The 21,858-nt window shown below is 45.2% G+C and overlaps 1 protein-coding gene across 1 annotated transcript; it reads right to left on the reverse strand.

Moving 5' to 3' along the window:
* Nucleotides 1-1,284: 1,284 nt before the first annotated feature.
* Nucleotides 1,285-18,084, reverse strand: nthl1 (nth like DNA glycosylase 1). Its single transcript, XM_033016782.1, has 5 exons — nucleotides 17,380-18,084; nucleotides 12,741-12,911; nucleotides 9,717-9,876; nucleotides 4,043-4,148; nucleotides 1,285-2,248 (listed from the first exon to the last, which is right to left on the reverse strand). The coding sequence occupies exons 1-5, from the start codon at nucleotides 17,770-17,772 to the stop codon at nucleotides 2,071-2,073; spliced, it is 1,008 nt and encodes a 335-aa protein (XP_032872673.1). The 5' UTR covers nucleotides 17,773-18,084; the 3' UTR covers nucleotides 1,285-2,070.
* Nucleotides 18,085-21,858: the final 3,774 nt, after the last annotated feature.

The following is a 21,858-nucleotide window of genomic DNA, read 5'->3' on the forward strand; positions in this document are numbered from 1 at the left end:
CCTACAGGAGAAGAAGTCTCACTTGCTTCACCAACTCCGAGGTAAGTGCACTCATCGTGGGAAGGGGTGGAAAGAAAGAGTGGGCGGCTTTAGCGGAGGGGGGCAGACGCTCAATGTTTCGGATCAGGAACCTTCTTCGACACTGGAGTAGAGGGTGCTGGTGAGGAAAAGGGGGGGGAGGGGGCGGGAAGTATGCAAGAGCTGCCAAGTTTTAGGTGGATCCACGTCGGTCGGGAGGCAATTGTGGGAGAGAAGGGTGGATGTCGTAACCGAGGCTGGAGGTGATGAGTGAAGACAGGAGATGTTTGTCATATCATCAAATGATAGGAGCAAAATTAGGCCATTTGGCCATTCAAGACTACTCCGCCATTCAATCATGGCTGATCTATCTCTCCTTCCTAACCCCATTCTCCTGCCTTCTCTCCATAACCTCTGACACCCGTACTAATCAAGAATTTATCAATCTCTGCCTTAAAAATATCCACTTACTTGGCCTCCACAGCCTTCTGTGGCAAAGAATTCCACAGATACACCACCCTTAACTAAATAAATTCCTCCTCATCTCCTTCCTAAAAGAACATCCTTTAATTCTGAGGCTTGACTCTCCAACTAGTAGAAACATCCTTTCCACATCCACTCTATACAAGTCTTTCACTATTCTGTACGTTTTAATTAGGTCCCCCTCCCCTCATTCTTCTAAACTCCTCACCTTGGGTCAACTCAAACAATCCATGGGCTGAAGGGCCTGTTCCTGTACTGTACATTTCACTCCTGTACAGTTATATGTACTGTGAAACAAGAAAAGTACAGCACGTGAGAAGGAGAGCTCCAGAAATAAAGGCAAACTTGGCAGCCCACAGCAAGTTGCTCACATTCTCCTGTCGTTGGACTGAGCTGGGATGGCATAGTGGTGTAGCTAGTAGAACTGCTGCCTCACAGGGCCAGGCCCAGGTTCTATCTTTACATCGAATGCTGTGTGTGGAGTTTGCACGTTCACCCTGTGTCCTCCCATCCTAGAGATGTGCGGGTTTGTAGGTCAGTTGGCCTCTGTAAAATTGCCCCGTGTGTAAGGAGTGGAGACTAAAGTGGGATAACATAGAACTAGCGTGAACGGATGACCGACGGTCGGCGTGGACTCAGTGGGCCGAAAGGCCTGTCTCCATGCCGTAACTCTAAACTAAACTAAAAGATACGCAGAGGCCTGAAGTCAGGGCTTAAGCTCCTCCCAGATGGAACATTTAGTACGGGAGACATAACAATGAAAGAATGATGTGATGAGGGAGATGGAAGAAACTGCTAAATGTTTTATTCACAACTCAAAAGACATCTCTATCAAACGTCATTACATTTATACTTCTGCATACTTAAACAAAAATGTATTCCAAACAAGCTTAATAGGTGCATTGAATAATAAAACTGCAGATACCGGTTTACACCATAGACACAAAATGCTGGAGTAACTCAGTGGGTCCAACAGCGTCTCTGGAGAAAATGGATAGGTGACATTTCAGGCCGGGACCCTTCTTCGGACTGAAACCTAACCATGTTCTCCAGAGGTGCTGCCTGACCCGCTGAGTTACTCCAACACTTTGTATCTATTTTTGGTGCATGGAGCGATGGTTGAAATTCTCCTTTGCAAAGCACTGGTTAATATACGTGGGTAAATCACTAAACATTAGTTAATGCAACGAATCACAAAAGTTACAACGATTTATCCCATTAACTGTGAAGCAGAGAGTTGGCTCAGCAGTATTTCATTGGTCGGTTTCCTCGTAAGGGATTGTGCAGTGACTGATAAGTGTGAGAAACAAGTCTGGCTGTGTCAGTGTGAGACTCTTTCTACCAGGCTGTGAAACCCAGTCAGTCTAAGGATGCCTCTTTAAGTCCTGCATGCTGCTCTCATTGTGAACGTCATTATTCAATTGTCTTCAATGTTCTGGCAGCGACTGGAATCCATCAGCAACATCAGGCACAGTTTTGTTTGAGTTGACTATGGGACAAACATCTCCCATCCTCTGAATAATTTATACCGGGCTGAACATTTTAAACACAAGGATTTAATTATTGCTGCTATTGGCACGGCTGTTGCGGAGAGTTGGGAGAGAGCCTGCGATTTGTTTTCCCGAGGTTGTTCTTGGCTGCGGGACAGATATCTCTGTTGAGGCATCCAGAGCAGCGAGGATTCACTGGCAGGCAGATCTGCTGACCAAATCCCACCAGCAGCCAGTTTGTCTCACTCCACAGTTCCCTGGAAGAGAAATAGGAGGGGGTAACATATGTACCTCATGGAGGGGCATCATTGGCTGCCTCACCATCAATCCGTCTCGTCCTTTTTTTCTTTTATTGTTTTTTTAGTATGTGTTAAATGTGTGTTTTAGTGCTCTTTAGCTTTGTTTTATGTGTGGGGAGGGATCGGCGTAAACTTTTTAAAATCTCTTACCTCGACGGAGATGCAATTTTTTCCGTATCGTATCTCCGTCTGCGCTGCGGCCTAACATCGAGGAGTTGCGGCCTCTCGCTGGGGATCGAGCTACAATCATGGGAGCCTGCGGACTTAACATCGTGGAGCTTGCGGTCCCTGGTTAGAGATCAACTTCGGGAGCTCCAGGCCGCAGGAGCTTCGATCGCCCCGACTGCAGATGGTTCGACTGCCCCGTCCGCGGGAAAATAAGGAGTGAAGAAGATAAGACTTTATTGCCTTCCATCACAGTGAGGAATGTGGGGAATCCACTGTGGTGGATGTTTATGTTAACTTTTATGCAATTGTGCGACTTGTTGCTTTTTTTTTTTAGTATGGCTGTATGGTAATTCGAGCTTCACTGTATCTTAATTGGTACACGTGACAATAAAATACCCTTTGAACCTTTGAATACAGGGTCTGAAGAAGGGTCCAGACCCAAAACGTCACCCATCCACTCTCTCCAGAGATGCTACCTGACCTGCTGACTTACTCCAGCACTTTGTGTCTATCATTAATACAGGTGGGGATTTGGTTTAGTTTATTATTGTGACAGTGAAAAGCTTTTTGTGGCGTGCTATCCAGTTAGCGGAAAGACTATACATTAAATTTAAATTTAAATTTCTTTATTTATATAGCACATTTTTAGTCAACTTGCATTGACCCCAAAGTGCTTCACATAATTACATCCACACACACAGGCAAAGGTGGGTGAAGTGCCTTTCCCAAGGACACAACGACAGTATGCACTCCAAGCGGGATTCGAACCAGCTACCTTCCGGTTGCCAGCCGAACACTTAGCGCATTGCGCCATCTGTCGTCCCGAGTCCATGATTACTATCAGGCCGTCCAGAGTGTTCAGATAAAGCGAATAGCATATAGTGGAAGATAAATGCCAGTCTGATTAAAGATAGTTAGTCCGAGGGTCTCCAATGCGGTAGATGGGAGGTCAGGACTGTTTCCTAGTTGGTGAGAGGATGGTTCAGCTGTTATCCGGAAACTGAACCATCCAATCAAGCCGTCCAGTGTTTGATTAAGGGTATAATGTTTAAAGCAAGATAAAGTCGTACTTTAGAGATTGTACTGATTTACTGTTTTGAGATCATATGAGGGTCTCCAATGAGGAGGATGGTAGCTCTGGATGGCTCTCTAGTTGGCAATAGGACGGTTGAGTTCCGTTGCTTGATGGCTGATATAGAGGGCTTGGACAGTTATCATCAAGGCGTTGGTTTTCACGGGGTGCTCTAGTTTCCTCCCACACCCTAGACACAGGCTTGTAGATTAATTGGCTTTGGTACAAAGTGTAAATTGTCCCTGGTGTGTAGAATAGTGTTAGTGTATGTGGTGATTGCTGGTCGGCGTGGACGAGGTGGGCCGAAGGGCCTGCTTCCACACTGCATCTCTAAAATCTAAAGTAAAGTCTCTACCTAGTCTGATACTGAATCAATGGCTACTGTTTATGGATGATATTGCTGCTAACTCCGGTACCCCCTGCTTACAATGTTGTTCGCGTTATATGCGGCTGCATTCCGGGCACCATCCACCCTATTGCGTTTGGATGTGGGCTCCCCAAACCCTACTTACCGTGGCATCCATTCTTCCAGTGCCAGTCTGGTTTTCTCAGGAGTTTTGGTCTCCTTTCCGAGCCACTGCAGCCGATTTGCGATCCTGTGTACATGGGTGTCAACACCTGTAAAGGAGAAGGGTCGAGGATTAAAGTCAGCTGGACGAAGGCGTGCAAGGGCCAAAGGTGAACGTCAAGCCTAAATTTCACAAGCGTATTTCCAGGACTCGAGGGACTGAGGTTTGGGCTGCAGAGAGTTTATTGGCACTGTGAGGCAGCTGTGGCACTCTGCTGTGTTGATGTGGTCAGCTCTTAAACGTGTTCTCGATTTGGGATGGACTATAAGTGTCAACATCACCCGCGATACATGTCCTGAGGGGAACTTTAAAAAAAAAAACCTTCAAGCAAAACAAGTTCATCGTGACAGACTGCACAACCCAGCCTTGCAAATGGAATAGAAACTTTCCCAATGGTGGACGTGAGTTGGAATTCTTCCACGAAGGACAATAGGTTTGTCATGTTGATAATCACTCATTTCCTGCTGGCAAAAACAATTTGTTCCCAGCCCTTTGATTGTGTGCAGATCCGCACCAGCCATTGTTCTGCTGCAATCAAAATGCTCGGCTACAAACCGAGGCACCTCACCCAAAGTACTCCACTGCAAAAGCCCACTGGACTATCGGGCCGATGCGAAAGGTGCGACGTAAATGCACGTTTGCTTGCTTCATTGATTTTTCTCTCCCCCCTTGTTCGCCTCTGAGGTGTCAGGGTTATGGGGAGAAGGTCAGAGAATTGGGTTGAGAGGGAAAGATAGATCAGCCTAGATTGAATGGCGGAGTACACCCAATGGGCCGAATGGCCTAATTCTGCTCCTATAAACTTATGAAATGAGCTTTTTTGTCTTGTGTGCCGAGGTATAGCGAACATCTTAGCGGAAAGACTATACGCGATTACAATTGAGACGCCCACAGTGTACAGATACAATACAAACAGAATAACTTTGAGTGCAAGATAAAGTCCAGTAAAGTCCGATTTAAAATAATCAGAAGGTGACAATTAAATATTGTTGATTGAGAATTGACACACGTAATGTCTCGCCCCCTGATTAAAGAAAGGAACATTTCATAATGCTATAAATATATTTACTAAGAACATTCTAGACAATTGACCAGAGGAGGTTTACGAGAATGATCGTGGGAATGATTGTGTTTGACGGCACTGGGCCTGCACTTGCTGAAGTTTACAAAGATGAGGGGGCCGGGTCCATGTTGATGCTTACCAAGTAGTGAAAGGCCTGGTTAGAGTGGATGTGGAGAGGATGTTTCCACCAGTGGGAGAGTCTAAGATCAGAGGCCGTGGCCTCAGAATAAAAGGACATTACTTAGAAAGGAGATGAGGTGGGGATTCTTAAGTCAGAGGGTGGTGAATCTGTGGAATTCATTGCCACAGACATCTGTTGAGGCCACGTTTCGGGTCGAGACCCTTCTTCAGACTAGTCAGGCGAAAGGGAAGGGAGAGATATTGACAGTGAAGTGGAGAGATATAGCACAAATTAATTGAAGTATGCCACTTGGATTAAATAAAGATTTGATGGCTGTTCACTACACATTCGCTATTTTTCAAAATAATTTTACTAGTCATAATTGGAACAGTGCGAGGTTAGAAATAATGCAATACAAATACACCCTTCTTTCTCCTTTTTAGACTCAGAACAAGGTTACACAATTAAACTCAATTTCTCTTGTCAAGGTCATACTACAGCTAGCCAGTCTGGGAGATTAAACCGTCACAAACAACTTATGTGATTGATGGTGTGTTTAGTGATCATTGTTTTGAGATAAAATGCAGAGCCAGTAGTTTGCAGGGTTGCAATAGAGTCCTAGATGTCGTACAGCATGGAAACAGGCCCTTCAGCCCAACTTGTCCATACCAATCAAGATGCCTCAACTAAGCAATTCCTAGTAGCCCACATTTGATCAACATCCCTTGAAAACTTCCCCATTCATGTACCTGCTGTTTAAATGTTTTTACAGTACCTGCCTCACCTACCTCCCCTGGCCGCTCGCTCCATATGCCCACCACTCTCTGAGTGAAAAAGTTGTCCCTCAGGTTTCTATTATATCTTTTCCCCCTCACTTTAAACCTATGTCCTCTGGTTATTAATTCCCCTACCCAGGATATCAATTCCCCTCATGATTTTATACACCTATAAGATCATCCCCTAGACTCCTGCGCTCCAAGGAATAAAGTCCTAGTCTAAACAACTTCTCCCTGTAGCTCAGGCCCATGAGTGCTGGCAACATCCTCATGAATTGTAAATAAAGGCATGCGTTATCAATGCTTGTTTTTGTGACGTTACGCACTAGTACAGCATATCGGCACTTCTAAAAAGTTAAACATCCCTATTATATTTACCAGCCATTTGGCACACATGGAGATTAATTGTGCATACCAGCTACCAGAAAAGCACTGTGTATTATACAGTATCATTCGCATTGCTAATCTCTGGGAGTGGAGCATTCTCTCAATACTGCTTTTGAAGTGAAACACAAAATGGTGGAGTCACCCAGGCAAGCATCTGCGGAGGGAATGCCTATCAACCTCCACAGATGTTGCCTGATCTGCATAGTTACTGTAGCCCTCTGTGTTTAGTTTAGAGATACAGCGTGGAAACTGGCCCTTCGGCCCACTGAGTCCACAGCCGAACAGCGTACACTAGTTCCATCCGACACACTCGGGACAATTTACTGAAACCAACTAATCTACAAACCTGCACGTCTTTGGAATGTGGGAGGAAACTGGAGCACCCAGAGGAAACCCACGCGGTCACAGGGAGAATGTGCAAACTCCATACAGACAGCACCCGTAGTCAGGATCGAATCTGGATCTCTGGTAGCTCTACTGCTGCGCCACCGTGCTGCCCTGAAATTTTGGATGGACACAAAATGCTGGAGTAACTCAGCAGGTCAGGCAGCATCTCGGGAGAAAAGGAATGGGTGGCTTTTCGGGTCAAGACCCTTCTTCCCGCTGAGTTACATTAGTCTATCGTCAGGGTTGAACAGCATCCACAGTTCCTTCCTACATCCCTTATCTGGATTGTCTTTTGCAAAATTACCAATCTCCTAATGTATCAAAGGTTGCATTTAGTCAAAACACAATAGGCACTAGGGTGGAGATGATTAAGTAATTACCCAATCAAACGCATGAACGTTACTCTCATTAATTTTATGCTCATTAATTGACATGCAGTTGTTCTCTCATGAAATTGCTGCACTTTTATAGGGAGATTGCCGCAGTTTGTATTTTTTTCACTGAGATTACTTAATTAGTTTACTTAGTAATCTTAGTTTACATTCACTAGTCCCAGTGTACCAATAAATGGCAGCACTTATCAGTAAAGAGCCAGCAGACTTTTTGATGAAGTGAAATAGTTAACTCCAGGTTCGCTGACTGGATAGCACGCCACAAAGAAGCTTTTCCCTGTACCTCGGTGACAAGAAGAAACAGAACTCTAAATCTCCAAACTCCAATTTTTGACGATTCTAAATATTTATTTCCAAATTTTTGAAACATTTAATGCCAAATAATTCGAAATATTTTGAAGGGTCCCTGGTTTATGCCTTCAACGTCTGTGTGAAATTACTAAGGATTCACCTCACTTAGTTTAGCTTAAAGATACAGCATGAAACAGGCCATTCGGCCCACTGAGTCCATACTGACCATTGATCAGCCATCCACTCCCTACACTTTAGGGGCAATGCACAGAGGGCCAATTAACCTACAGACTTGCACGTTTTTTTGGGATGTGGGAGGAAACTGGATCTTGGTCAGCATGGTTGAGTTGGGCCAAAGGGCCTGTTTCCATGCAGGATGGCTCAATACATGGTTAGTTTAGATTAGAGATACAGCGTGGAAACAGGCTCTTTGGCCCACGGAGTCCGCGTCTACCAACGATCACCCGTGCACTATCCGACACATTAGGGGCAATTTACAGAGGTTGATTGACCTACAAACCGGACGTTCTTTTGGATGTGGGAGGAAACTGGAGAACCCGGAGGAAACCCATGCGGTCACAGAGAGAATGTGCAAACTCCACACACATACAGCACCCGAGGTACGGATTGAACCCGGGTGGCGGGCACCGTGAGGCAGCGGCTAACAGCTGCGGCTCTGTGCCAACCTTCCAATTAGTATCCAGAGAGAAGCCGGTGCAAAATTTGGACAGAGTACGTGATCGTTTTGAATCATGGTGTTGTTTTACAGACTATTTATTGTGATAGAATTAATCAGCCTCCAGGCAGATTGGAGAAAATGTTCTAAGCTTTTGATCTCAGGCAGCAGAGGAACTTCCTGAAGTCTACACCCCTTTGTGCCTTCAAATAGACATTGTAGGCTGTTTGTTTACTGATGTGTTTCTGCATTTCACTGGGTTAGCAAAAGCTTGCTCGATCAATCCCCTTATCTCCGTAGTCAGTCTGCACTGCAGCTCCACCCAATGGTATAGTTTACACACACAGCACATTAGATATCAGTGACATTTGATCCCATCGAAAGACACAGCAGTCTGAAGGGGCACGACACAATAGATGCAGAATTTATATCTTGCATCACCTGGGGCTTTAGAATCTGGGGTAACAGTCTCAAAATAAAGGGGTCAGTCGCTCAGAGAAGAAATGAGAATAAGTTACGTCATCCAGATGACAGTGGTGGTTTTGAATTCTCCACTAGTGGGATGGGAAGTCATAGTCATACAGTGTGGAAACAAGCCCTGGGCTCACCTTACCCAATATGTCCATACTAGTCTCAGCTGCCTATGTTTAGCCCGTATCCCTCTAAACCTGTCCTATCCATGTACCTGTCTAAATGTTTCTGAAACGTTGCAATAGTATCTGCCTTAACTACCCCCTCCAGCAGCTCATTCCATGCACACACTACCCTTTGTGTGAAAAGGTTACCCCTCAGATTCCTATTAAATTCCGCCCCCCTTTCATTCTCAAAATATATAAAAGACATTGGGATATGTACATGGATAGGAAAGGTTTAGAGGCGTGCAACGGGGACTAATGAGGGAGGGGCATCTTAGCCAGCATGGACAAGTTGGGCTGAAGGTCCTGATTCCATGCTGTATAACTCTGTCTCTGGGATTGGGGCGTCACAGTAGAGCTCCTGCCTTACAACGCCGGAGACCTGGCTCGAATCCTGACTACAGGTGCTGTCTGTATGGAGTTTGTACGTTCTCCCTGTGACCACATGGGATTTCTCCGGGCGCTCCGGTTTCCCCCCCACACTCCAAAGATGTGGCGGTTTGTAGGGTAATTGGTTTTGGTAAAATTGTAAATTGTCCCCAGTGTGTAAGATAGTGTTAGTGTACGAGGAGATTGCTGTTCGGCGTGGACTCGGTGGGACGAAGGGCCTCTGTATCTCTGAAGTCTAAAGACTCTAATACACCTGAGGGGAGATACAGAGGTGTATATCATTTTTTAGACCCTCCAATTTAGAGTGAAACTACCTTTTTGCCTTTCTGATGGCCTTATCAAGGTCGTACCTAGACTTCCTATATGAATCGACATCGCCCGACTTGGATGGCTGAGACCTGGTCCTAAGTAGATTTCAGACCTCCTGGTTCATATAAAGTATGCAGTTAGCAGCCCGAGTCCTTGGTTTTGCATTGCTGCTGTTGGCAAAAGTACTTACAGATGCCAGACACATGGTCCCAGGCTAACTTCATGATGAGATGTGCCATCTTTGGTCCCACTCCTGGCAGGTGAAGCAATTCACTGACGGTGTTGGGAATGTCGCCGCCATATCGTTCCTTCAGGATCGCCGTGGTCTGCTTGATGTATCTTACTTTGCTCTGCGCAAGTAAATCACATCAGGGAATTAGGTAAGAGAGTTGGCCAGTACAGTGGTGAAGCTGGAAGAGCTGTTGCCTCACAGCGCCAGATTCCCGTATTCCATCTTGACCTCGGGCACAGTCTGCGTGGAGTTTGTATGTTCCTAGGACCGCGTGGGTTTCCTCTGGGTACTTCGGTTTCCTCCCACATCGCAAAGATGTGCGGGTTTGTCGGACAATATGCCTCTGTAAATTGCCCCTAATGTATAAGTAGATAAGAAAGTTGGATAATGTCGATGAAGATAGAACTAGCGTGAAGGAGTAATCAATGATCGGCATGGACTCGGGTGGGCTGAAGGGCCTGTTTCCACGCTGTATCGCTGTATAGGATTCTCACCGGCCATTGATCTGTTTCCTTGCTTTAGACTTTAGAGAAACAGCATGGAATCAGGATCTTCAGCCCACTGAGTCCGCGCCGCCCAGCCATCACCCCGTACACTAGCACTATCCGACACACTAGGGACAATTCACAATTTTTATCTAAGCCAATTAATCTACAAACCTGTACGTCTTTGGAGTGTGGGTGGAAACCGCAGCACCCGAAGAAAGCCCACGCTGTGACAGGTAGAAAATACAAACTACATACAGATGGCACCATAGTCAGGATCGAACCTGGGTATCTGGTGCTGTAAGGCAGCAACTCCACAGCTGCGTCACTGTGTCGTGCTGTATCTCTAAATTAAAACATGATTGATCCATTCAGTTGCAATATGCACGAAAGAGGTTTCACATGGGCGGGTAGAGGGAAAATGTTGATTCCCAGGCAAATGGCTTTCCAAGATACCAGGGTTTCTTAAATGCTGGTCCATCCACTGCCCAGAGCAGGAGTCAGGTACAGCGATTTAATTTGTACATCTAACTAGTAAATCCCGTATATTCAAAGTCAGCAGATGTCACCTGTCTAAATATTCAAGAGTCAAAAATGTTCTATTGTCATAGGTCCCAAACAGGGCAATGAAATATTTACTTGAAGCAGCACAACAGAATATGTAAACATAGTACTCTGTAAATATAATAATAAATGAAAAATTCACAATATATATATATATATATACACAGACATACACACACAAACATGTGTTTGTGTATATTACATGATACAGACACACATACAACAAACAAACAAACAAAATTAGCAACAAAAGCAATGCCCCCAAGTCTACGTAGTTCAGACTTTATTTGGAGGTTGTAGTGTTTAAAAGCCTGATGACTGTGGGAAGAAGCTGCTCCTGAACCTGGACGTTACATGATGGACTGGGCATGTATCTTCCATGTATCCCAGGCCACAAGATGTTATTTGATAGTTCGTGTTCTCCAGAAATGCTGCTTGACCCACTGAGTTACTCAAGCAGTTGTGAAGCAGCATCTGCAGTTCCTTGTTTTTACATCTTCTTGATAATCTCTTTGTTGTTGTGCCTGGCGACATTTTGAAAGACAATATATTGTGGAGAAGGACATTCGTAATTCTGCTGTTCATCTGTGTTTTAATTATGTTATCTAAAGACCACACTTACTACCTGGAACACCTCTGCCTCTGAGGCAATTTATTGACCAAGTTCTTTTGCCTTGCTGGGAACATTGTCAAGGAATCCATTGATGAATGGCTGAAAATACCCGACAATGATTAAAAAACAAAAAGAGATACAAAGTGCTGGAGTAACAGCAGGTCAGGCAGCATCCCTGGAGAACATGGAAAGGTGATATTTTGGGTCAGGACCCTTCTTCAGACTGATTGTAATTTGGAAGGGGAGTGGGTGAGAAAGCTGGAAGAAAGGTGGGGTGGGACAAACCCTGGCAAGTGATAGGTGGATACAGGCGATGAGATAGATAGATGGGTGGATGAAGGCCACAGAGGGGAAGGCAAATGGCTAGGAGATAAGGAGGGAAGAGGCACAAAATGTGAAGTCAGAGGAAGGATATAGATGGAAGGGGATGGGAAAAGAGGAAAGGGCTATTGCTGTAATAAAAAAAGGTACTGCAGATGCTTGTTTATACAAAAGATGGACACAAGATGCTCAGCGGGTCAGGCAGCATCTCTGGAGAAAATGGATAGGTGACATTTCAGGTTGGAATCTTTCTTCAGACTAAATTCAGACCCAAAATGTCACCTATCCATTTTCTCCAGAGATGCTGCCTGACCCGCTGAGTTACCTTCTTCAAAAGGGTTATTGATGGTTAGACACTTAAAATTGGAGAATTCAATGTTCATACTATTGGGGTTGTGAGCTGTCCAAACAGAAAATAAGGTGCTTGTGTATGGCCTCACTCTGGCAATGGTGGAGGCCCAGGACAGAAACGTCATTATGGGCAAGGGAGTTAAAATGGGTAGCAAAGTTTATGGAGATGTGCAGGACAAGTTTTTCTTACACGGAAAGTGATGGGTGCCTGGAACGTGGTGCCAGTGGTTGTGGCTGTGGCAAATAAAATAGTGGCATGTAAGAAGCATTTAGATGGGCACATGGCTATGCAGGGAATGGAGTGTTATGGATATGGAATAAGTGCAGGCAGAGGGGATTAGTCGAGTTAGGATTAAGGTCACGTGTATCGAGGTACAATGAATAGCTTTTATTGCATGCTAACCAGTCAGCGGAAAGACAATACATTAACTTGGGATCACGTTCGGCACGGATATTGTGAGTTGGAGGGCCTGTTCCTAAACTGTTTATGAAGGGAAGTAGTGAGGGATATTGGGAGGGAATTCCAGAGCTGACGGTCTTGACAGCTAAACTACAGCTGCCATGATGAAGCCATGAAGATTGTGTCACTGTACTGAGGAAGTTTAATTTATAATACTGTAATTAAGCTGCTGTAACTGGTGAACTCACCCTCCAGAATCCCACTGGATGGATAAGTTGTCCCAGTGTCTTGTCGTCCATCTTGAGAATATTTTCTACAGTCAAGCCATGTTCCCTCAGTTGTTTCATCGCGGCAAAAGTCACTTGGTCTTTGGTCTGACTGGACAACATGAGCGACAGAAGGACCTGATATCTCATAACCTGCAGAATTCCAAAAAAGACAGATCAGATGGCGCAGCGGTAGAGCTGCTGCCTTACAGCACCAGAGATCAGAGTTTGATCCTGACTATGGGTGCTGTCTGCACATAGATTGTACGTTCTCCCTATGACCTGCATTGGTTTTCTCCGGGTGCTCCGTTATCCTCCCACATTCCAACGTCGTACAGGTTTGTAGGCTAATTGACATGGTGAAATTGTAAATTGTCCCCAGTGTGTGTAGGATAGTGTTAGTGTGTGGGAATCGCTTGTAAGTACAGATTCAGTGGGCCGAGGGGCTTGTTTCCACGCTGTATCTCTAAACTAAACTAAAAAAACGAATAGTCAGTGTCAACTTAATATGAAGCAGAGTGTTCCATTTTAACCATCAACTTTTACCTGTGTAGGAAGGAACTGCAGATGCTGGTTTAGACACAAAAAGCTGGAGTAACTCAGCGGGACAGGCAGCATCTCTGGAGAGAAGGAATAGGTGATGTTTCGGGTTGAGACCCTTCTTCAGATTGACGAATGGTCTCCACCCGAAACCTGCCTCTCCCGCTGAGATACTCCAGCTTTTTGTGCCTATCTTCAACTTTTACTGTATATCAGAATTGATCTTTGATAAACATCTGAAGTTAATGACCCACAAGTGATATTCCTCCCATCCCCAATCTCCTGAAGGCAATGTGTGCAGACTCCACACAGACAGCACCCGTAGTCAGGATCGAACCCAGAACTCTGGCACTGTAAGGCAGTAACTCTAGGGGCGCGCCACTCTCAGACAAGCTAACATCTTCCCAATGGGTCCCACTATCTCTCAAGCCAACAGCCAAGATTTGGGAAAAGCATCAAAAATACCATGAGGAGGTTGTGCCTCAGTGACTGGTAGAGAGAATTTAAATGTCTTCACTAAAATGACCTAAACAAACCAGCGATTGTGTTTAAAAAATGCAGCACAGTGGAAGTGAGACACAAGGAACTGCAGATGCTGGAATCTTCAGCAAAATGCAAAGTGCTGGAGGAACTCAGCATGTCTGACAGCAACTGTGGAGGGAATGGACAGGTTTGACCCAGACATTGTTTGTCCTTTCCTTCCAGAGATGCTGGCTGACGTGCTACATTCCTGCAACATTTTGTGTTTTGCACAGTTGGAAATAGGATCTTTTGGTTGATCCATCGAACCAATGCTCCCCAAGGTGCATCCTGCGATGCAATATTTTAAGAGCAGAAGTAGTACAACTGGGTGGCACAGTGGTAGAGTTGTTGCCTTACAGCCCAGTGACCCGGGTTCAATCCTAACTACGGGTACTGTCTGTACGGAGTTTATACGTTCTCCCCGTGACTTTGTAGATCTTCTCCGGGTGCTCCGCTTTCCCCCCACACTCCAAAAGATGTACAGGTTTGTAGGTTCATTGGCTTTGGTAAAATTGTAAGTTGTCCACAATGTGTAGGATAGTGCCTTTCACCTGCACCTCTAAAGTCGAAAGGTCTTTCTGGCGATACAAGGGTCCTGACCTGAAATGCCACCTATCCAAGTCCTCCAGAGATGCTACCTGATCCGCTGAGTTACTCCAGCAATTCCTGGTCTACGAGCTCTTTCTGAAGTTCTGGACTAATACCTGAAATTGGCTCATTAAAAAAGGAAATTGCCTTGTGATGAAAGAACAGGCAGGCTTGTATAGCTGAAGTTCGGAGGAGTGAGGAAGGACTTGATTGAAGCAGGTAACATTCCAAAGAAACGGCACATTACACTTCACTCTGCCTCGGCAAGGCCAGCAGCATAATCAAGGACGAGTCTCACTCCGGCCACTCCCTCTTTTCCCCTCTACCATCAGTAAAGAGGTACAGAATTGTCAAAACGCATACTTCCAGATTCAGACACAATTTTCTCCCAGCAAATATCAGACACCTGAACCATCATATCACCAACTAAGTTGTCCTAAACTACCATCTACCTCAGAGACCTTCAGGCTATCTTTAATCGAACTTCACTGGTCTTTGTCTTGCATTAAATGTTATTCCTTTTATCCTGTGTGTGTACCTTATTGGACGGCTTGAATGTAATCAAGTATAGTCTTTCTTGACTGGATAGCACGCTCCAAAAAAAGCTTTTCACTGTACATGTGACAATAATAAACTAAACAAAGTGCTGAAGTAACTCAGCAGGTCGGGCAGCATTTCTGCAAAACATGGACAGGTGACGTTTCAGGTTGGGACCCTTCTTCCTGAAGAAGAGTCAAAACCCTAAATGTCACCCAAACATGTTCTCCAGAGATGCTGCCTGACCCGCCGAGTTACTCCAGCACTTTGTGTCGTTGGGGTGGGAGATTGCAACCTTCACATGGTCCGTCCTGTTTCGACGAATGCAATCAACCTGATGTGCACAATCAAATAAGATCGTATAGAACAAGGCTGTGCACGCCATACGCAAGAAGAAGAAGACTTTGTGTCCTTTTGTATAAACCAGCATTTGCAGTTCCTTGTCTCTACAGGATTCCAAATAATTTTGACAAGTTGGACGAGGAGAGGATATTGAAGCAATGTTGGAAGCTGTAGAAGGGTGGGTATAATTACAATGTTTAAAAGATATTTGGACAGTTTCATCGATAGAAATGATTTCGAGGGATATGGGCCAAATGCAGTCAAATGAGACCAGCTCAGATTGACATCTTGTTGGGAATGGATGTGTCGGGCTGATTTCCCTGCTGTATGACTCCAGGGCTCTATAATTTTTTTCTACTGAGACGTGTTAAAACTGTGGGTCACTGTAAATAAATAAAGGGTCACCCATTTAAGACAGAAACGAAGCAACTGTTATTCTTCTCATGCAGTCGTGAGTCTTCGGAACTCTTTCGTCAAGGGCTGTGGACGAAGGATGAATTTTGTATTTTTAAGGCAGACGTAGAGACTGGATAATAAGGGAGTGAATGGTTACTGGAGGTAATGGGTATTTCAGAAATTAATGATCGGCATGAATGACAAATAGCCTTCTCCTGCTCCTAAGTTATATTTATGTTTGTGTGAAACTAATCATCTCTTCATTTACTACTGTCTGGAAGTTTGTACTGTAGTATTCTGGTGCCATTACACCTTATCATTAATCTCTCAGTTACATTTGAGTTGGGGAGACCCAAGCTGATGAAAATAGCTGCATAGAACATACAACAATGCAGCATAGGAAGAGGCCCTTTGGTCCATAATGTCCATGCTGAACAGGCCATGATGCCAGGTTAAACGAATCTCCACTGTCTGCATTTGATCCATATACCTGTTCCCGGCACATTCATGTGCCTCTTCAAAAGCCTTTTAAATGCCACTATGGTATCTGCCTCCACCACCACCAGGAATCCACCACTCTCTGTGTAAAAATGTGTTCGACACATCTCCCCTGATTTTTGCCTTTTCATCTTAAAATTATGCCTGATCAGGCAGTGTCTCTGGAGGACATGGATAGGTGACATTTTGACCCTTCTGAAACGTCGTCTACCCACTTCCTCTACAGGGGCCGCATAGTGGCGCAGCGGCAGAGTTGCTGCGCTTCCAGCGCCAGAGACTTGGGTTCAATCCTGACCACAGGTGCTGTCTATATGGAGTTTGTACGTTCTCCCTGTGACCACGTGGGTTTTCTCTGGGTGCTCCCGTTTCCTCCCACACTCCAAAGACATACAGGTTTGTAGGTTAATTGGCCGGAAAAATGGTAAATTTTCCCTAGTGTGTAGGATAGTGGTACCGTATGGGGTGATCGCTGGTCAGAGTGGGCCAACTTTCTCACTCCCAAGTAAGGGACTAATTCCCGACGGCAATTCGTTGACTGACTCGGCCATGGCTGGGTGAATGATGAGTTGGCCCGGGTGCTGGACTCTACACAAAGCCCAGCCGGTGGGCCAGCTGAGAAGTTTTGGCCCTGGCTGCGTGATGTCGCTCGCAAAGTCCGGCACCCCATCCAACTCATGAACCGATGATCGAGCATGAGGAGGGGTGGTGGTGTCGGCGGTAAGCGAAGGTCCGAAGGACGAACAGCTGGCCGGGCTGCCGACCGACGTGGCCACGGGCGAGGCGCTGCTGCTGCACTCCATAGGCTGCACTACGTTGGGACAGCTGAGGCAGGGCCGGATGTGGTGCTCCGACTCGACAGTCCCCTCGACCCGAGTAGTAGCAGTCAAATACGGGACAAGGGTGGTCCTGTACGGGACAAACCAATTTAGTCCAAAATACGGGATGTCCGGCTAATACAGGACAGTTGGAAACCCTAATGCTGTCTAACCTGCTGAGTTACTCCAACACTCTGTATCTTTTTTGTGAACCAGCATCTGCAATTCCTGATGTTTATAAAGCTGCAATTCAGTTTTTTAACTCTTATACTCAATGCACCAACCAATGAAGGTGAACATACCATACATTATCTTTACCACTCGATTTGTGTTGCCTCTTTCAGTGAGTTATGGACTTAGATGTTTTATAATCAATACATTACCTCGGGGGCAGCCGTTTTATCAAAGCAGTGTTCTGCTCCCATGTGGTCCACGGGCGCATTCCTGTCCTTCCTCATCTCCCTGATATTATTCAACTGTTCGCTCCAGCGTTCCGGTTCCCATTCGGCCTTCGCCTCCAGGCTAACTTGTTGGGAATTGCTCACGCTCTTCTTCTTGTTCTTCCGCTTACATTTGAGGACAGACTGCGTCACCTGGCTCTCTGCGGCGGTCCCATCTGTCTCATAGTCCCGGCAATTGTCTGGTCCCGGTTGAGCTAACCTGTTGAGGTTCCTTCCCAACCTGAAGCCGCGGTCCTTACCTCTGCCGGGCCAGCTGGGCCCCCGGCCCATGCTCCGAGTCAATACCCCCGGTGCAAAGTAAGGAGACACCGCCATGGTGGGTTTCCCTTTGAGGTGAATGAGGCAAAAGTTCGGGGTCGCGGCCCCTTTAATTCCCGCGCTGGTGAAATGTATCGACTCGGTGAAATGTTACAACATTCGGAAATGTTGCAACGTTCGATTCAGTGTCGGAGACTCCCCTCCCGGGCGCTGACTGGCCAGCAGTGTCTCCTGCCCAGCAAGGAGTAGGAGAGGGACAGCACGGAGAAGAAGCATCTATCGCTACCGAATGGTCTCTTCCCGTCCAAGATGTTTGGCTGTGAACGGAATCTGATATCTTCCAGTCTCAGCCGGTGCAAAGACTCTTTGCTCCCCCTGCTGCGTTATCCCTGTACACACAGCCCATGCTTCTTGTTGTATCCACACTGTATCTATTAGAATATATTCACTGTTACTATAATAATAGCTCGGGGGAAGTTTAATGAAATGCCTGGTTTAGTTTAGTTTACAGATACAGCATAGAAACAAGTCAGAGGAGACAGTTGTGGCAGTTTTTAGAGCAACATCAAAACATATTTGGACAGGGAATGGGGGATATATGGGCTAAACATAGGCAGGTGGGACTAGGGTAGATGGGTCGTCTTGGTCGGCTTGGGCAAGTTTAGCTGAATGGCTTGTTTCCGTGCTGTCTGAGTCCATAAGAGTGTTCAAGAATAACACTCTTGATTGATTGATTGAAAGATACAGCATGGAAACAGGCCCTCTGGCTTACCGATTCCACACTGAACAGCGATCACCTGTTCGCACTAGTTCTATGTTATCCCACTTTTAAATCCCACCATAAAGTTATACTCTAGTCTTTGACATTTTGACACTCAATGTCTAAACAATCCAAGTTCGACCAACCTCTGCATGGAGCTAATTCCCCCTAATCAGGGCAGCATTCCGCTAAACCTTTTCGGCGCCCTCTACAAAGCCTCTACATCCTTCCTGTAATGGGAACATCACAATTTCCATCACAACCCTCTATCTTCTATCAATAGGCCAGTTCTGAATCCATTCAACCAATTCTGGATTGGAAGATTAAGATGCATTAGTAGAGGAGTAATGCATCACAGCATGGTCTGGGGATCCAAGACCGTAAGAAATTGCAGAGAGTTGTGGATGCAGCTCAGACCATCACACAAACCACCTCCTTTCCATTGACTTGATCTACACTTCACGCCTCCTCTGTAAGTCCATCAGCATAATCAAGGACAAGTCTCACCCCGGTCACTTCCTCTTCTCCCCTCCCCCTTAAGGCAAGAGGTACAGAAGTGTGAAAACGCATACCTCCAAATTCAAGGACCTGATTTACTCTCATTAGACACCCTCAGAATATCTTTAATCGGACTTTGTTGGACTTTATCTTGCACTAAACGTTATTCCCATTATCCTGTATCTGTACACTATGGACGGTTCGATCGTTATCATGTACAGTCTTTCCTCTGACTGGATAGCACGCAACAAAAAAGCTTTTCACTGTACCCTGGTACACGTGACAATAAACAAAACTAAATGTTAGTAAGGATGACTTTGTGTAATTAAATCAAGTCAAGGTGAGTTTAATGTCGTGCCCAAATACGGTGAGGAATAGGTACAAAGAAAATCTTGCTTGCAGCTGCATCACAGGCAAATGGACTCCGACAACACAAAAAAAATTATAGGTAAATTCAACCTAAATGACATGTAAATTCCACAAGACAAAATAAATAAATAGTGTGTGAAAAATAAAAAAACAAAAATCTCATGTCATCTGGAAGGTGCAGAACATAAACATGTCATTTGGTTGGCACATTTGCACAGCTGTTAGAACTACTACCTCACCGCACCAGAGAGCCAGGTTTGATCCTGACTTTAGATGCTATGTTTGCGGAGATTGTATTTTCTCGCTGTGACCGTGTGGGTTTCCTCTGTGTTTTCTAGTTTCCTCCTGCATCTCACAAATGTACAGGTTTGTAGGCCTAGGTAAAAACAAAATTGCCCTTAATGTGTGGGAAGTAGATGAGAAAGCGGGATAACATAGTGGGATAATATAGAACTAGTGTGAATGGGTGATCGATGGTTGACGTGGAAAAAAGGACCCATTTCTACGCTGCTTTTCCAAACTAAACTAAACTAATTTCTCAAATTCCCAGCCTCTGCTGCATCCTCACAATTTTGCCACATCTGTTCCCAAGAATCTGAAGAAGGCTCCCGACCCGAAACATCGCATATCCATTTCCTCCAGAGATGATGCCTGACCTGTTGCGTTACTCCAACACTTTGTATTCAAAAGTAAACTGTATATGATCTTGAAAGGCTGAATATTCTTTCTCATCGAATTAATATTCACTTTCTTCCCATTCATTTGATTTTATTGTATTCTTGAGAAATATATACTCTAAAGCATCAGTTATCTTAGTGTGTCTTCCTGATCTAGCTGCAGCCAACATCCATTTGATCAGCTGGAACAGCTTGTGTACAAGGATAGATCACATGGACTATTGTAAATTGTATGCTCACACAGCATGACATTGAATCCTCTAATTTAAATGGATTGAAATTATGTGACGCATGAACGGATTTATGCACTGTCTGCCATGACCTTAGGATGACCTAAACTCCTTTACCACAAATTAAATACTTCTGAGGCATTTTCAATGTTATATATAAGAGAGACACAGATATCCATTTGCATTAAGCAGAAGCTTAATAATATTTATTACTGTGAGTTTCAAGCAAGCTTGGAATCGTTATGAAATATAAACAGAAAAGCATTTAATTCCATTTTTCAAGCATCTGCAGTTTTATTTTTTTTATTTTCAACTAGCTTCCAATGATTGCGCTTTTGCTTCTCACCTGAATGCAACTCTGTATTTTGCTCCTACTGCTGACATCTTTTTTAAAGGCCTTTGTTAGTGCTTTGAAGGAACTTGTGTTGACAAAAAGGCAGCAGCCAAAAAATGACTCCCATTGAAACTCTGCCCATTTGATCAGTTGGAACAGCTTGTGTACAAGGATAGATCACATGGACTATTGTTGAAAAATCCTTTCTATAATTTAACTTTGATGAACCTAGCTGTCTCTTTTGAATCAACATTGCAATCCGTTCTGACAACCTTTAAACATGACCTTTTGAGTGTAGTATTGTATGATATTCCAGTATTCTAAGTTCAGGATAATAATTCCATTTCAGTTTTATTGAAAATTTATAGGTTCAATTGAACTGTCTGATGATGAGTCTCGACCTGAAACATCACCTATCCATGTTCTCCAGAAGGGTCTCGACCCGAAATGCCACCCATTCCTTCTGCTGCCAGTTACAGAAGCTTGAGTTACGTGTCTTTCTCCAGAGAACTGCTGTTATTCCAGCACTTTGTGACATTTTATCTACATACTCCTATTTTGGGTTTAGGCTTATTGTTATCTTATGTATTGAGGTGCAGTCACAGGGTTTTGTTTGTGTGCTAAGTAATCAAATAAGATAATATTACACAAACTCGCTATCAAAACATGGAGGGGACGGGGGACACAATTTTTTGGCAGCCACGCACGCATGCATACACTCACACACACGCACGAGGCTTCGGAGGCTCAATCCAGTGCTAAATGCAGCTCAACTCTGCCTGTCTCACCGGGTTAACCTATAGCCCTGTCTGGACTGACGGGACACCAGTGCTGCTTCTCTACGCTGGCCATATTTCCCGCAAGTCCAGGGAGGGCTGTAGGTTCACTTGGCGGGACAGGCAGAGTTGAGCTGGGTTTAGTGCTGTTTCTCTGCGCTGGCTGTGGGCCTGGGGGCACAGCTCACATCTGACTCCCAACCTCTCTGACCACCTGTGGGGGGGGGGGGGGCTTCGGACAGCGCCGGAGACCCGGCAGGGATCGAACCTGCTTGCGGATGAGGCGCAGGTCTATGCCACGTCTCCCTCCTCCAATCGACGTGCTCTATCCTCGGTCCCCCCCCCCCCCCCCAACTCCTTCCTCCTCCAATCATCGTGCCCTCGATCATCAGTCCCACCCCCACTGTCTCGCGGAAAGCGGAGATTTTAAAATCTGGATCACAAAAACTTGGGGGGGGATGTACCCCACCTCTCAAAACTTGGGGGGGGACGTGTCCCC

This window comes from Amblyraja radiata, unplaced genomic scaffold (genome assembly GCF_010909765.2).
Source record: "Amblyraja radiata isolate CabotCenter1 unplaced genomic scaffold, sAmbRad1.1.pri scaffold_4_ctg1, whole genome shotgun sequence".
NCBI classification, from domain to species: Eukaryota; Metazoa; Chordata; class Chondrichthyes; order Rajiformes; family Rajidae; genus Amblyraja; species Amblyraja radiata.

Excerpts from the sequence above, each read along its gene's own strand:
- nthl1 (XM_033016782.1), bottom strand. The coding sequence starts at position 17,772 with ATGGCGGTGTCTCCTTACTTTGCACCGGGGGTATTGACTCGGAGCATG. Across the intron at positions 12,912-17,379 it reads ATAAAACGGCTGCCCCCGAG|GTTATGAGATATCAGGTCCT; the intron begins GTAATGTATTGA and ends GGAATTCTGCAG. Across the intron at positions 9,877-12,740 it reads ATCCAGTGGGATTCTGGAGG|AGCAAAGTAAGATACATCAA; the intron begins GTGAGTTCACCA and ends TTACTTGCGCAG.